The following is a 15926-nucleotide window of genomic DNA, read 5'->3' on the forward strand; positions in this document are numbered from 1 at the left end:
GGGACCTCTGTCCTGGGACACGGGTGTTTACATTGGGGCAGGGCCTCAGGCGCTCCAGCTTGACAGCGGTCCCTGTCCCGGCGGACGATTCCAGTAAGGTACCGGAGCGGGGAGACAAGCCAGTCCTAACCGTCCAAGCCCCGGGTCCGGGTCCGAACTCTGAGAGCGGCGGGCGCCGCAGCCCCCAACGGCTGGCTCGGGAGAGGCCAGGAGCCGGCGGGAGCTCCGATCTGACCGCGGCACCGGTGGGGGTGGGGGTGGAGGTGGGGGGCTGGCGTCTAAACCCTCGGGCGGGTGACTACACCGCAAACGCCTGGAAGTGTCTGACTTTGAGTCAGTTTCCCGGAGCGTGAAGGGTGCACACACACGGATGGGTCCCGACTCCGACCGCAGCCTGAGCGACGACCCTGTGCCCCCAGACCCGCCCCCGCCCGGGCGCACTCCTGCGCGGCCCGCACCGCCCCGCGCCGCGTGACCGCCCCTCCTCCCCGGACCACCCAGCTCAGCCGCCACACCCACGCCGCGGCCCCGCCCCGCCCGGCGGAAAAACTCCGTGGGGTCCTGGCCGGAGGGCGGGCGGGCGCCCCCGGGTCTCCCCGACCCTACCCGCCTTCACCTTGCAGGACTCGGCCCAGGGACACGGGGTCGGGGGTTCGGAGCGGATTTGTTTTTTAACATTTCCCATCAGACTGCATCCCCGCCCCCGCTCGCGTCCCCCGCCCCCCGCACATATACCCTGCGCGCAGACACACACTCACACGCGCGCGCGCGGCGCGCACAGACAGACACGCTCCCTCCCTCCCTCCGGCGCGCTCTCCCCGCGCCCGCTCGCCGCGCACACAGCCGGCCGGCTCCCGCGCCCCGCCGCCGCCGAGCGAGGCCGGGCTGGGCTCGGTGCTGCTCATGGAGAAAGTGCCGGGCGAGATGGAGATGGAGCGCAGGGAGCGGAGCGAGGAGCTGTCCGAGGCGGAGAGGAAGGCGGTGCAGGCTACGTGGGCCCGGCTCTATGCCAACTGCGAGGACGTGGGGGTGGCCATCCTGGTGAGGTAGGTGTCGTCCCAACCCAGCCGGGCCCGGGCGAGGGAGGGCGGCAGAGGCTCCGGGCAGGGGCGGGCTCGGCCCGGGTTCGAGCTCCCGCGCCACCTCCCAGATGCTATTGGGGCCAGACCGGCCGGCGGGTGCGGGTAGCGTGGGGCGCCTTGGGTGGGCAGAGCTGTGGGTGAGCCCTCCCTGTCTCTGGGCGCGGGGCTCACCAGGAACTAGGAGCCAGATGGAGGAGGACAGCACCTGCGTCCCCCTCCTCTCGCTGGCCGCGGAACTCCAAGCTCAGCCAGGGATGCCTCCCTCACCAGCGACCCCAGCCACCAGACAGCTGCTGTGGACACATTTCACTACCCCTTCGAAGGGTTGCGTCAGTGGGGGCTCCCCATTTCTGAGAAGGGAAAACTGAGGCTCAGCCCATGAGGGGGACACAGGGGAGCAGAGCCCGCTTTCCAGCTCACCCCCTTGAAAGAATTCAAAGCCTCTTGGGAGAACAGAGCAAAGGGCAAGCGAATAGAGGTCAGAAGACACAGAGGCTGAGGTCCAGTTTCTCAGCAGGCCCCTTCCTGCCCCTGGGGAGCGGCCGCAGGGAGCTCCCAGGTGGGGCACAGGTGAGTGGAGGAGCAGAGTCCCTAGGATGCCATCCCCGCCGACTTCCTGCGCAGGGAAAGAGACTACAGGACACAGGCCCCACCCTGAGCCTGCCACCTGGGTGGGAAAGGCCACGTGTCCTCGGCTCGGGTCATTCTGACACGCATGCCTCAGAGGGACCCCCCCCCACAGTGATACTATTATTCGCCCACATACATACCACGCTTACACCATTCCTGTATTGAGAGTGTCCCCAAGCCCACAAGCTGGTAACTGACTCTAACTCAGATCTGTGCTCACTTCCTGAAAGTGCCGGTCCCTGGGGGTGCCGGCAGAGAGGCCCAGACCACATTCCCCCTGAACCCCTGTCCTTGGCCGGGGAAGCTGTCAATCTAGGACAGAGCAGGGCAGTCTTGCCCTGTGAAGCCGGGCGAACCCCCGAACCCCGCGATGGAGAGCTGGCCCAGCTCTGGCTCCTGTTTCTCCCACACACACGCTCTCCCTTCTGCCTCCCCCAAGCCTGGGACCCACCGCTCCATATTGATACGTCTTGATTCCAACTAAGAAACAGATTTTGGAGGAAAAGAGCAAAAAGCACCCTCGAGGAGCTGGAGGAGGGTCCCTGAGGAAGGGGCAGCTATTTCAGCAGCTTCCGGGGGTGGCGGGCAGCGAAGAGGGGATTTCAGATCCCGAAGCCATCACAGTGGGAGGTGCAGATCCCCACGTGGGAGGGAGCACCCACACAAGCACATGGTGGGCAGAGGAGCCCAGATGCCTCCCTGGAGGGCCGCCCCAGCCTGGCGAGTGCGGGCCCCAGGCCTCAGGACGCGCTGAGTGCACCCAGGGGTCACCACGAGAAGATGACAGAGTCCTCAGGACGGATCTTGGTGCAGCCCTCTGCCATTAGCTAGTGAGAACATGTGGGCATGTGTCTGTCCGAGATCTGGCTCCTGGGGTGCCACCTCTCCAGGAGTGGGGGCCCACAGAGGAGGGAACTGGGTGCCGGGGCTGAGCTCTTTCTGAAGAGTCTGAGCGCTTGGAAAGGCTCTCCTCTCTCTGCACCCCTCTAGTGCCCCTGACTCTTAGAGCTGGGCTGGCGGAGGTGTTTACCAAAGTACTCAGTACTGAGAGGGGCCCACAATGCATCGAGAAGAACTGAGGTAGCAGTTAGATCAGGACTGCTGGTAACCCCATTCCACACTTCACCTGACCTCCCCCACCCCCCCCACCCCCACCTCCCACCCCCACCCCCCGTGTTGACCAGAGCCCAGCCCAGCCCAGCCCAGCCCTGGAGAACCCGGCCCAGTCCCTCCCTGCCAGCCTTCCTTCCTTCTTCTCCCCCGCGCTCCGCCCCAGGACCTGCCATTGGGGGGGCTTGAAGGGGTAAAGGAGGGGTAAGGGCAAGACTAATAACCTTCTCAAGTGCCCCAAAGCGCCCCCCAGATCCTGTGCCCCTCAGTTTTGTCACAATCCCTCCTCTCCTCTCACCCCCCCCCCCACAAGGACAGGCCCCAGTGAGAGCCTGAGACATAGCCCTCTGACCGAGACTCTCACCTTCTCCCTGCCCACTGGGCTGAGGCCCCCCTGAACCCCCACCTCAGGACTTAGCAGCCACACTGTTCATGGCGGTGGAGGAGCTGCCTGGGGGTCTGAGACACCCACACCTCCAGCCCTGCCCCTTCCGGGAGGACACGAGATGGAGAGGGACACTCATGCTCCAGGAAGCCGCCCTCCTGGTTGTAACTCTGCCCCCCCCCAAACAACGAGATGGAGAGGGACACTCATGCTCCAGGAAGCCCCCCCCCCAAACGAGATGGAGAGGGACACTCATGCTCCAGGAAGCCGCCCTCCTGGTTGTAACTCTGCCCCCCCCCAAACAACGAGATGGAGAGGGACACTCATGCTCCAGGAAGCCCCCCCCCCAAACGAGATGGAGAGGGACACTCATGCTCCAGGAAGCCGCCCTCCTGGTTGTAACTCTGCGCCCCCCCCCCGCCCCCTGCACGCAGACGAGCCTATTTCAGGCGCTCCTGGAAGCCCAGATGCCTCTGGGAGCTGAGAAACTCCCCAAGGCTGGCTGCTGAGGCTTCTCCCGGCAGCACAGGCCTGGATGGGAGGCTCAGTAAACACGGAGGGGCTGGGCAGTGACACCAGGACGTGGCCCCTGGACTCCCCTGGCACAGAAGAGGGTCTTCCTGGGACTGGCATTTCTCAGGGCCATAATCTGGCTCTGGGTGTTGAGGTAGCGGACTGACCTGGGTCCCAGACCCCCCACCACAGTGCAGTAGGGACTGCCAGTCCCCCTCCTGGCCCTACCGCCAACTTCACTGGGCAGCCGTGGGCACCAGTTCCTAATCCAGAAGGCGGGGAGACAACAGTACCAACGCTGAGGAGAGGATTGCAGGGATGAATGAGATCACATAATAAATGCTCAGTAAATATTCCCTCATCGGCAAAATGGATATAACAACTGCATAGTTGTGGTAATTCAATGAAATAACAGGTGGAGATGCTTTGCACATTGTGACGCACCAGGCAAATAGAAGCCATTATTTTATTTTATTTTTTGGTTAATCCTCACCCGCGGATATTTTTCCATTGATTTTTAGATAGAATAAAAGGGAGGGAGAGAGAGAAACATCGATGTCAGAGAGACACATCCGTTGGTTGCCTCCCGAAGGACCCCGGCTGGGGATTGGGGCCCGGGATCAAACCTGCAACCCAGGTATGTGCCCTTGACCAGAATCGAACCTGAGACCCTTTGGTCCACAGCAGGCCGACACTCTAACCACTGAGCCAAACCGGCCAGGCCTAAAGATCGGGTTTGTCATCTTTGTTCCTCATAACAATGCTTCCCCAGAAAAACCCAGTGTGTTTTCAGACTCCTTGGCTCCGTCGTCCTCAGCAGCGTGTCTGTAGGGTAGCGAGCAGGAGGGCCTCCTCTCACACAGGAAGCTGTGAAGTCTTCGACCCAAGGTCACACTTGGCCTCGGAGAGGGCCCTTGTCTCCACATGCACCACATCCTGGTCACTCCCCCGTCATCGGCCGCTTCCCTGCCGGAATGCCAGGCCAGCTGCCGCTGCAGCCTCGGCTCCAGCTCTCAGGTCTGAGACGAAAGGCCGCTTTGGCAAACTAGGAGCTGTCCCGTCACCAAGGGGGACACTCCAAAGTAGGACACAACCTGAGAAAACAGGTCCAAGACATTCCATACATTTTCTGAGGCTCCAGTTATGTACATGCCGATTGAGTCTGTGCACGTACCTCCCAAGGTGTCCAGCCCCGGTTGTCAGTGACCACAGGGCCTTGGGCAGGGTCATGGGCCAGAGGGTGCATGAGACCTGGCTCCATCCTCGGACTGTGGGACCCAGTAAAGGTGGCAGGAGAGCCACGGATGGCGTTGAGGGGAAAGCAGTCGCGCTGGGCAGCCTGGGCGCTTGGGGACAGGAGAGTCCGTCACGAGGCAGTCCACCACGGGAAGGAAGGCCAGCACACGCAGGGACAGCTGCCAGCAGAGAGGGAAGCTGTGGGGCTGGAGAGAGATGGCTCGGGGGTAGGGGAACATGGACACGATGATGGGGAAGTGGGTGTGGACACGTCTGTGGGTGGGCAGTTTGTAAGAAGACTGGAATGCAAAGTTAAGGAGTTTTGACTGGTAAACAGTGGGAAGCGGCTGAGTGTTTCTGAGCATGAGCGTGATGACATGAAAGTGACAATTTCAGATAAACGGGAGAGGTGAAGGGCTAGAGTTAGAAGCCCTGGGGTCTGCTCCAAGAGGTGCACAGGCTTGTTGGAGAGGTAGGGTGTGCGGCGGGAGACAGAACCACGCCGGCAGGTGAACTCGATTGCTATCTTTAATTAAGTCAGCCGATTGATATTTACTGCAGCCCGAGGAGAGAGAGGGTGCAGAGGGAAGAGGTGGAGCTGGAAGAAGAAGGACCGAGTCTCGTGTTGCCCTAGTTGGTCTCAAGCATCCTCTGGCCCATCGCCCTGCCCGAGGCCCTGTGGCTGGGAGACCTGGGTGCAGCCTTTCCCCCTTTACTTTGTTTATACTAAGAGCACCCTAACTTTATCACACTGAGGGTTGCCCCATGTCCAGCTCTGCTGAGGACTCCACACGCAGCTTCTCGCTTCATCTCACACCTCACAAGATAGGAACGATGATGCCCATTTCACGGGTGAGGAAACTGAGGCTCGGAAAAGTTAAGTAGCTTGCCGGAGGTGGCACTAGCCCGTGAGTGCAGCTCTGACCCTCTCCGCTGTGACGAAGAGCAGCTCTAGAAGGGCGCGTGGGGTTTGGGAAGGGGCTGAGGAGCCAGGGAGCCAGAGGCCTGGGACACAAAGCTGCCAGTCTGAGCAAGCCGGGCCGACAGAAATGGCCAGGACCAGGGCGGTAAGCCGGCTCCGCCAGAGAAGGGTCTCTGGTGGACAGCTCTCATGGTGGTGGAAACAGTTATTGGGGTGGGCCCTGCCTCTCCCAGCCCACACCCACCTGTCCTGGCCACTCCAGGGTCAGGCCCGAGGCAGCCCTGCCTCAACGCCCGCCCCTTCCCCCCACCAGGTTCTTTGTGAACTTCCCCTCGGCCAAGCAGTACTTCAGCCAGTTCCAGCACATGGAGGAGCCCCTGGAAATGGAGCGGAGCCCGCAGCTGCGCAAGCATGCCTGCCGGGTCATGGGGGCCCTCAACTCTGTTGTGGAGAACCTGGACGACCCGGAGAAGGTGTCCTCCGTGCTCGCCCTGGTGGGCAAAGCCCACGCCCTCAAGCACAAGGTGGAGCCCGTGTACTTCAAGGTGTGTCAGCCCACCCCCCACCCTGCTTGCTCCGGGCCCCCCCAGGCCCCTGGCCAGGGGAGCACCCACTGGACCACCCAGCCTCTTCCCTGGCTGGGCTAACAGGGAGGGGCAGCAGGAAGGGGCTGGGTCTTCGAAGCAGCTGGTTCCCAAAACTGCCGGGCTGGGGTGTCATACATACTCTCCTGGGCTGGGTAGAGAGGGTGCTGGGAGCTGGGGGGGCGCCCAGGCACTGACTCCCCGTCCTCCCTTTGCCCAGATCCTCACTGGGGTCATTCTGGAGGTGATCTCTGAGGAATTTGCCAATGACTTTCCGCCCGAGACGCAGAGAGCCTGGGCCAAGCTGCGCGGCCTTGTCTACAGCCACGTGACCGCCGCCTACAAGGAAGTGGGCTGGGTGCAGCAGGTCCCCACCGCCGCCACGTGAGGAGGGGTGAGGGTGGGCCGGGCAGCTCCCTGCGGGTCCCCCCGTCCCCTGGTCTCCCACCTCTCCGCGCCAGGGTGGCCGCTGGGCAGGAGCCTGGGTCTGCGCACAGGCCCCTGGCCGCCTGCGCAGAGCTGTGAGCCCCCCACGGAGCCCCCGCCCCCGGAGCAGGGGGTTCTCAGCCCGAGGCAGACGGCAGGAGGTTCCTAGCGGGAAGGCTGGCTCGTGGTGCCCAGAGGCTGCCAGGCAGTTCCTGCCCCTTCCTCCCTGGGCGCCAGTCACGTGGGGCTGTTTTCACCTAAGGCTGAGCAGCGCTCCCCACATCTGCCTCCGCAAGGTCGCAGCCCGGGGAGTCACGAGGACCAGCGTGGCGGGCCCGCGTGGGTGTCACGCTACGCACACCACAGGGGTGTTTACTTCTGCGCTGACCCCGGGTCGGGTTCCCAGTTCTGGGGTGAGGGAGAGGGCTGGAGGAGCGCGGGGAGGGCTGGCCCCCGACGTGGCGGCTGGGAACACTCCGGCCTCCCCGGGCCCCCAAGGGGCGGCCGGCTCTGGGAGCTCAATGGAAAGGCGGAGGCAGGAGCAGAGGCGGGAATGGGAAGCAGGGGTCAGCCAGCAGCTCAGGACACGCGTTGTAGAGCAACATTCCCAGCAGTTTCCCATGGAAAAGGCGGGTCCCTCCCTGGGTTCCAAGCTGGCCCTCGAGCTCCGGACTCCTTGCTCGCAGGCGCCCGGTGGGCGGGCACAGCTCCAAAGCCAGGGCCCCCAGGGCAGCCTTGGGAGGCCGGGGCCTCCTGATCAGCCCTCTGGCGGCGCTGGCCCCAGGCTTTGCCTGCTCCCTTCCCCCATCCGAACCACCGCAGGAGACAGGCGTTCTCAGGAACTGCTAGCCGCAGCCAGGCAGCCCCTCCAGATGCGCACAGCTGGGCCTGGGCCGCTCCAGATGGCAGTGGATGGGAGGCAGGCAGTTTTACCTGTCCTGGGAGGCACAGGCAGAGCCAGGGGAGCAGCTCCGGCAGCCAGAGGGGCCAGGGAGGGGTCAGCAGGGGAAGGGGCCTTGCCCTCCCACAGCCTCCCCCAGGCAGGCTCTGCCGCCAAAGATGAGTTTGTTTACAGCCAGGAGACAAAACTTCCTGCTTCTAGAGAAAAGGGCTTTTTACAGGGGCCTAGAGGGAGCTGAGCTAGAGGGCTGGCCAGCACAAGCCCCAGCGAATCGCAAACACATGGACTTGTTCCCGACACGAAGCCCTGTACCCTCCCCTTTCTTGGCCCAGCTGGACCCCTGGGACTTGAATCTCTCCAAACCCCAAGTATTAGGAAACCACCATCTCCTCATCTGCCCGTTCATCCCCTTGTAGACTGAGCGGAGAGAGCGACAGGGGAGTGGCCGGGCCTTCTCCCACCTGGGCCAGGGCACCTCGCGCTTGGGTTCCCCCTCTCCCCAAGTGTGAAGTCATGGGGATTGATTGTCTCCTCACCTTCTGCCAAGGCCCCCGTGGGTTCGGAGGGTGGAGGGAGGGGCAGGGCAGAGCTGTAGAGGGGCCTCTGTCCAGTTCCTCTTATCAGGGACCAGGGGTGGGCCAGACGCCACTGTTTATTGAGCTGTCTCTGCTTAAGGGTGTGGGTGCGTGTTTGTGGGTGCGGAGGCGGGGGGCGTGGTGGTGAGTGCAAAGGGCCGTGTGCAGAGAATGCCTCTGGGTGGCCAGGGGGGGACCCAGGCAGGCCAGGCAGAGAGCCCACATTTTTATGGTTCTTTGCAGTTTGTGAAACCCTTTCCCACAGTGGATGTCCCTCGCTTCTCAGAGCTAGGCGAGGCGGAATTCACACTGTAGAGAGAAAGGTCTGGGTCGCACAGGCTCTTAGCAGGAGGGAGACTAGCACTCGGGTCTCCTGGGCTGCTCGCACCTGTACCACGTGGGGTCTCGGCAGCTGGCCTCCCGCCTTGCATCCCCCGATTCCTCTCGCTCGCCGCAGTGTGCCCTGGTCCCAGTCTGTGCCCCTTGTGACCTGTTCCTCCATCTCCTGTCTCTCATCCACAGCCCACCGGCCACACTGCCCTCCCCCTCCTCGGGGCCATAGGGCCTCTTCTGTCCTCTCCCCTCCCTGGCAGCTCCTTGAGCAGAAGGCCAAGTTCTGAAGACCCTTCTCGACCCTCCATTTCTGGGTGCCAAGGACGCTGGAGGAATCCCTGACTCGTCTTCCTGGACAGAGGCCTCTGCCTCGGCCACAGTCCCCTGGAGCCGCCGGGAGGTGGCACTGGATGCTGACCCAGTCGGTGGCGGGTGGCCTGTGGGGGTGGGGGCCCTTCCTCCTTGCAGAGCCTGGTCCACTCTTCTTAGCTTTTCTACTCACGGATAGAGACCTCGCTGCGCAGCAGGCAGGAACTGGGCACAGGTCTGAGAGCCACTGCGGGATGCCCCAGCCCGGTGCTGTCTGCCCGGTCAGCATGAGGTCTCATCACCTATCTAGAATATCACGCACACGTATCTACCATATATACAGATATATTCTATATACAATCTATATAAATATATATATATACACACATACATATCTAGAACGTGTATCTGTGGGGCCCAGGGGCCCACGTGAGCCTGGATTCTGCTCTTCTGCGCGTGGGGCTGGGAGGGGTCCTGCTAATGCTTCTGGGCAGAGAACAGAGTGTTCTGGCAGAGGTGGGGGTCCCACATCAGCACAGAGAGGATCTGAGCCTGTGGATGGAGTTGGGGTAACCCAGGGGCCTGCATGGGCGGGTTTGGGGTGACAGCCCATTCTCAGACCAGCTCCCCACATTCCTGCTTTCTACTTCTAGGCAAGAAAGGTGTGGCCCTCCCCACCTTCACCCTGCACAGAAGGATGTGTGTGGTCCCTACCTTGTTCCAAAACGGGCAAGGGCAGACAGAGGGGCCAGAAGGTCTCGACAGGATGACTGTGCTGGGGGAGGGGCCACAGTAAAGAATCCTCAAATGCCAGCCCCATCTGCCCTTGTCACTAAGACGCCCCGGCAGGAGGAGGGATGATGACCCAGGAACAGATGCCCCCATCCGTGCTGGAGCTCTGAGGGCCAAGGGCCCTCTCTCCCCTGCCCCTCCTGGCTGCCGCCTGGCAGTCAGTCCCGTCCATCCATCTGGGTCAGAGTTGTGGGGGACCGCCCCCCTTGTGCCCCTGGGTCACGTGTGTTGTCCTCAAGGATGTTTTGCTGCTGTGACTATTATGCCCATGTCCCCTCCTGTCCCGTCCTCGTGCAGCCGTCCGTGTAACTGCCTTACCCTCCTTTCGTAGTTTCTGATGTTTGTAACAGACCCAGCCACGTCATTAAACAGACTCCTCTTCCTGTGTATGCTCATTCGGTCTTTTCCTGTCATCTGCCTGGACTGTCTCCCTCTTCAGGGCAGGGGTGCCTCTTTCCTGGAAGCCTCCCCTCCCCCCAACCTGTGTGTCAGCTTCCGCTGGTTGAGGACCCCCTGAGTTGGGGGCCCTGACCTGTTTAATGAAGAGCCCTGGGCCGGAGACTGGAAGCTGGGCTTTGGGGGGAGGCAGGAAGGGTGTCTGCTTGTTTAATAAAGTCAGGGAGCTTCAGTCTTCTGTTCCGGAAATCTCCCTGGTGAGACTCGGGGAAGGGAGGGAGGAACAAGGAAGAGATGTTCGGAAAGGGGCCCTTACAGTCCCAGTGTCCTATTGAGGACTGTCTTCTGGAGAGGAGCACATGCCAAGTGCCTGGCCTGCTGCCCCAGGTGCCTGGGCGGATCAGCCCGTGGGTGCTGGAGAAAGGAAATGCGCCCTTAGTCTTAAATCCCAACACCTGCCCTGAGCGCTCAGCTCCCAGACCCCTTCCCAAGCCCTCTGTCCTGCACCCCACAGCCTCCAGCCAGGCCTGCCCAGCCCCCACAACTGATGGAGGCAGCCGTCAGCAGCATCAACTCCCTGAGGAGGGACCAGGAGGTCACCACCCGCGGGTGGGCTGCAGGAGAGGCAGGAAGCAGCCTCTGCCCCTTGGGAGGGCTGCCGGCTGCCTGGGAAGATTCAGCTCACACACAGGAAAAGTCTTGTCTCCCAGACGGTGAACTCCCCGAACGCAGGCTGCGCCTTCAACCCCTGGGCACTGCAGAGGTACGCGACAGAAATCCAAAGAATAAATAAATACCACTCTTAGAAAGCAAAACCAGCACGCAGGCCAAGAGTGAGTTGTGCAAACCGAGAAGCAAGCGCCGAGCGAGCGCGCCGAGAGGACAGCGTGGTCAGAGCCTTTCCAGGGAGGCCCCGCTGCGAGACAGCCAGGCCCGGAGTCAGACTGCCCCCTAATGCTGTGTGACCTTGGGCAAACCACTCAGGCTTTCTGAGCCGCCGTCACCTCTAGTTGAAAGTAGGAGTGAACGTGAGGCCTGCCTTGCAAGGCCGGTGCCGGGAGGAGGTGGAGGATGTATGTCAGAGTGCGGGGCACCTGGGGGTGCTCAGCAGCGTGACTGGCCAGCAGGAGCAGCAAATGGAAAGAGGAGAAAGGGTGGACCGGGCCAGATGCGCCCGGGTCTTGATAGGGAGAAGGCAGAGGAGGAGAGAGGCAGGGAGGTGAAAGAGCAGGGTGATCTCTGGAGGCGGAGGGCCAGAGAAGGAGGTGGAAGCAGCCCCGGAGGCCTGCCGGGTCCTGGGCCTCAGGGCCAGAGAGGGTGGAGGCCGGGGCCACGGGCACTGTGACAGGGGTGGCATCAGCCGTCAGTCGAGGGTGGGAGATAGTCTCTGGAAGGACAGATTCCCCTCCCCAGTTGGCTTGAGTGGTATAGGGGTCTCTGAACCAGCCTGAGCTGGAATCATCCAGAAATGTCACCCTTGAGAGACATTCTCCCCACTCCCCACCCTCTAGAGAGAGGACACTGGCAATTAAGGATTCAGCCCGACCCAAGCTAAACATGATGCTTGTGGGTTGGGGGGAAGCCTAGTTCCCCTGGTCATGCTGGGCAGGGCCCAGGTGTCCCCAGTGGGGCTGCAGGCTGCGTGCAGACGGCTACAGGGTAGGTGAGCACTGTCTGGGGTTTAGTTTTGTGCAGGGATAGGCTTGTCATCAAAGAGCTGAACAACTGGGTCAGCTCCCCCTGGCGTGCTCAGGCTGTGAGCCATGGGGTGTCAGGAATGGGGGTGCGGAGTCTGTGGCTCCTTCCCCACCAAGCAGTCCTGGCCGCGCGGCCCCACAGCGACCCCTGCTGGCCCTGGTGGGAACCTCACCCGGGGAGCCTCCTCCAGTGCTGTGGGGCGACATGACCTTCCCAGTTGCTAACTTGGGGGCCCTCCTCCTCCCTCCTTGAAAGGAGGTAGCACCATACCTGAGCCTGGGGCAAAAAGAAAAAATATGGGCCCCATACGTACTTATGAAAATGCCCACCTGGCTCAGTGGTTGAGCACTGACCCATGCACCATGAGGTCACTGGTTTGATTCCATGCCCAAGTTGTGGACCCAATCCCCAGTGGGGGGCATGCGGCCAATCAATGTTTTCTCTCATGATGTTTCTATCTCTTTCTCTATAAAAAAAATCAATAAAGAAAAAAAGAAAATAAAATAAAAAGAAAGTGCCCTCCTGTATTTTTACCCAAGTGGAAATATTTAACAAATGCTTATAATAATAATAATAAAAAGCCTGTGTATAAAACCCCACTATGCCCAGGCTGCTGGCCTCCCTTTGTCAACACTTACAAACGGACTCAGCTGGGGACACGCCAGCCTTGGAGGCTCGTGAAAACAAACAAGAGCCCTTATTTCAAACGTTGGTTAGTGAGCTCTGCGGTCTCCTTCCTGGGAGGGCTGAGAGGTGACCCCCAGCTTTACCAGTGGGTGGTGGCGGTGGAGGTTGTGGGAGGCAGCAGCCAGGATTTGTTTCTGATGTGGGTCTAACACGAGGTGTTGGGGACTTGATCATGGGGTGAAAGAGAGGGCAGGTGCGGATGCCTGCAGGGGCTTTGTCCCGCCGGCTTCGCTTACCAATGGAGTGGCATGTCCTTCGGGGAAACAGCCAGGGAGGAGTAGGTTTGGGCAGGACAGATGTCAGGAGTTGTTCATCCGCGTGAAGCGCATGCACAGTGATGCTGTCAGAGCGGGGGCTTAAATCTGGGATTGGACGAGGTCACTGGGCAGAGACTGTGGGAAGAGAAGAGGGGCAGGAGCACTTGACCCTGAGGTCAGGGGTAAAGGGGCAGGGGGGCAGGGGTGGGGACAAAGCCCTAGGAGCTGCCAGGAGAACACCTCCTGGGGGCCACAGAGGGCTTGCCTGCGAGCCCTGGCTGACTGCTGTCCGTGAGGGATGGACGGGGCCGGGCCCTCACCTGAGAAGCCAGTGGGCACGGGCTCTGCGGGCTTGGAGGCGACAGGGGAAAGTGGCTTGACTGGGGAGGGAAGGGATGACTGAGATGTGTGCCATGAACTTGAAGTGAGGGCAGCCAGTGCCTGTCCCGGGTGCCCCCTGTAGTTAGAGCGTAGAAACCAGTTTTACTCAGGACTACTGCAAAGGGGTGAGAGACCTCAGCATAGAACGGGCTCAACCAGGGGCACAGCCTGGGCAAGCAGACCGGCAGCCCCGCTGGGAGCTGGGACAGGCCGAGACTACTGAGGAAACACCAGGGGTAAGGGCGTTCTGCCTCAGCTGACCTAACAGGATTCTTGCTGAGGGCAGGCCAGGGGTGGGGGATGGGGTGGGGTGGGAGGGTGCATGATGGAGAACCCCGTGCGGGATTGGCTACACCAGCTGAGGGGAGTCTTGCTAAAAGTGGACGTGCACACAGAAGCCCCAAAGTCAGGCCTAGTGGAAAAGACCAGAGTAGAGCTAGAGAATCTTGTCCCTTTCTCCCTTGGGGCGCAGGGGAGCAGCAAGTTCCTGGGGGGGGGGGTTCCTGAATAACTGCAGGCCCAGCCCTGGATCCTCTGCAGGGACGGACGACAGCCACACGGAGGGGGAGGCAGCTGACTGACCAGAGCCCATCCAGTCCCACAGGGGCTGAGGGATCCTCCAGCCCTTTTCTGCAGCTGGGGTGGGGGTGGGGGCAGGGACATGGGGGGAGACACATTGTCTTTATCCACCCAACTTTGTCGGATCCTCCCCTGCTCTTCTGAATTCATTCAGTGAATGTTTCCCAACATCTGGCTGTAGACACTCAGAAGAGAGGCGCAAGAAAAACCGAACTGTCTTTATTTCGAATGCTAGTTCTGCTCTGGCCGGTGTAACTCAGTTGGCTGGGCATTGTCCAGGTTTGATTCCAGGCTAGGATCCTGGTGGGGGCTTGCAGGAGGTGGCTGATTGATGTTCTACTCTCTTCTTGCTGTTTCTATTTCTTTCTACCTCTCCCTTCCTCTCTCTCTAAAAATCAATAAAAAGCCCGGCCGGCGTGGCTCAGTGGGCTGAGCATTGTCCCATGGACTGAGAGGTCCCGGCTGGATCCCCAGTGGGAGGCCATGCAGGAGGCAGCCAATCAACGTTTCTATCTCTCTCTCCCTTCCTCCTTCTCTACAATCAATCAATCAATCAATCAATCAATAAAATCAATACAAATATTTTTAAATAAATAAAATGTTGCTTTATTTTAAATCATGAATTTTGCAGGCATTAATTTTTATTTCCAAAAATAGTGCATTAAAATACGATTTCTCTTGCTTTTTGGAGTTTTCGGTGCTTCCTTAAATTTTGCCCATCAGGTGGGTGGCTCCCGGCCCTCCTCCTGGCCTCTGCTCTGACAGTGAGGCCCACGCCCATGGGGGCGCTGTGCAGACAGCCCCCAGTGTGGTGTCGGCCATGGTCAGTCATAGGAAACAGCTCAGGGTACAGAACAAGGGGTGGGGGCTGCCATGTTGGACGGGCAGTCAGGGAAGGCTTCGGAGGAGGTGAGGTTTGAGCAGAAACCTGAGATCCGGGGAAGAACATTTTGGGCGCAGGGAACAAAGGCCCTGGGGCAGGACCAAGAAGCTGCCTTGAGGAACAGCAAGGAGCAGGAGGGGCTGGAGCACAGAATGAGGGGAGGCAGTGGGGCTGGAGGGGTGAGCCCTGGGCCGAGCCAGGACTCTCTGGGACTCTGCATTCTGTCTGTGACCGTGGGAAACTGTGGGAGGATGCCACGTGACTTGATTCACTTGTGAAAGGCTCCTCTGGGTGCTGAGAGGAGAATAGGATGCAGGGACACCTGGGAACTGCAGACTAGGGGAGGCTTTGCTGTTGCCTGGGAGAGATGGTGGCCTCCTTCCCTGGGTCATTGCAAATTGGGGGCCAGCCAGGAATCCCTGGGAATGTGTCAGGCACACATGGGGCCTCCACAGAGTCGACTGCTATTGTTGTCCCTGTGTGACCCCGACATAAACCGCGGACTCCTGCAAGCTCCAGGCTTCTTCCGCAAGCAAAGGAATCTTGCTGAAACCAATGTGTACCACGCGGTCTGAACGTCATGTCAAAGGTAACAAACACCGGTGTGCCCGTGAGCGCCCTGGGCAAGGCCGCCAGCACTCACAGCAGAACACCCCCAGTGATTACCTCCGCTTCGTCTGGGGCGAGGGCAGGGGTGTTGCAGGGAACTTTTATTTATTGTTTTGTGTTTTTCTTTTTTTTAATTTTTTTTTTATCCTCACCCGAGGACATTTTTCCATTTTTTGTACAGACAGAGTGGGAGGGAGAGAGAGGAAGAGAGAGAGTGAGAAACATCGATGTGAAAGGGACACATCGAGTGGCTGCCACCCGCACGACCAACCAGGGCCGGGGACAAACTGCAACCAAGGTACATGCCCTTAGCGGGAACCGAACCTGGGTCTCTCCAGACCACAGGCAGGCGCTCTAACCGCTGAGCCAAACCGGCCAGGGCTGTGTTTTTCTTTTTCCCCAAACTTCCCTGCAATGATCAAATATTGCTTTTGCAATTATGCAAAACCCCTATGCTATTTTTTTTCTTTTTTGATTTGAGAGAGAGAGGAAGGGAGAGGGAGAGAGAGATAGAAACATCGATGAGGAAGAACATCAACTGGCCGCCTCCTGCACGCCCCGCACTGGGGATCCAGCCCACAACCTGGGCATGTGCCCTGAGCAGGAATTGAACAGGTGACCTCTTGGTGCATGGGTCG

General features: G+C 60.4%; 1 protein-coding gene across 2 annotated transcripts; it reads left to right on the plus strand.

The window, feature by feature from the left end:
• Positions 1–852: 852 nt before the first annotated feature.
• On the plus strand, positions 853–10185 carry CYGB (cytoglobin). Of its 2 annotated transcripts, none has more exons than XM_036268679.1 (4): positions 853–1046; positions 6192–6423; positions 6683–6856; positions 8887–10185. In XM_036268679.1, the coding sequence occupies exons 1-3, from the start codon at positions 904–906 to the stop codon at positions 6848–6850; spliced, it is 543 nt and encodes a 180-aa protein (XP_036124572.1). In that variant the 5' UTR covers positions 853–903; the 3' UTR covers positions 6851–6856; positions 8887–10185. The 2 variants fall into 2 exon arrangements, with proteins under 2 accessions (XP_036124572.1, XP_036124571.1); XM_036268678.1 differs by having other exon boundaries at positions 6683–6846.
• The last annotated feature ends 5741 nt before the right edge of the window (positions 10186–15926 follow it).

This window comes from Molossus molossus, unplaced genomic scaffold (assembly GCF_014108415.1).
Source record: "Molossus molossus isolate mMolMol1 unplaced genomic scaffold, mMolMol1.p scaffold_m16_p_19, whole genome shotgun sequence".
Taxonomy (NCBI): domain Eukaryota; kingdom Metazoa; phylum Chordata; class Mammalia; order Chiroptera; family Molossidae; genus Molossus; species Molossus molossus.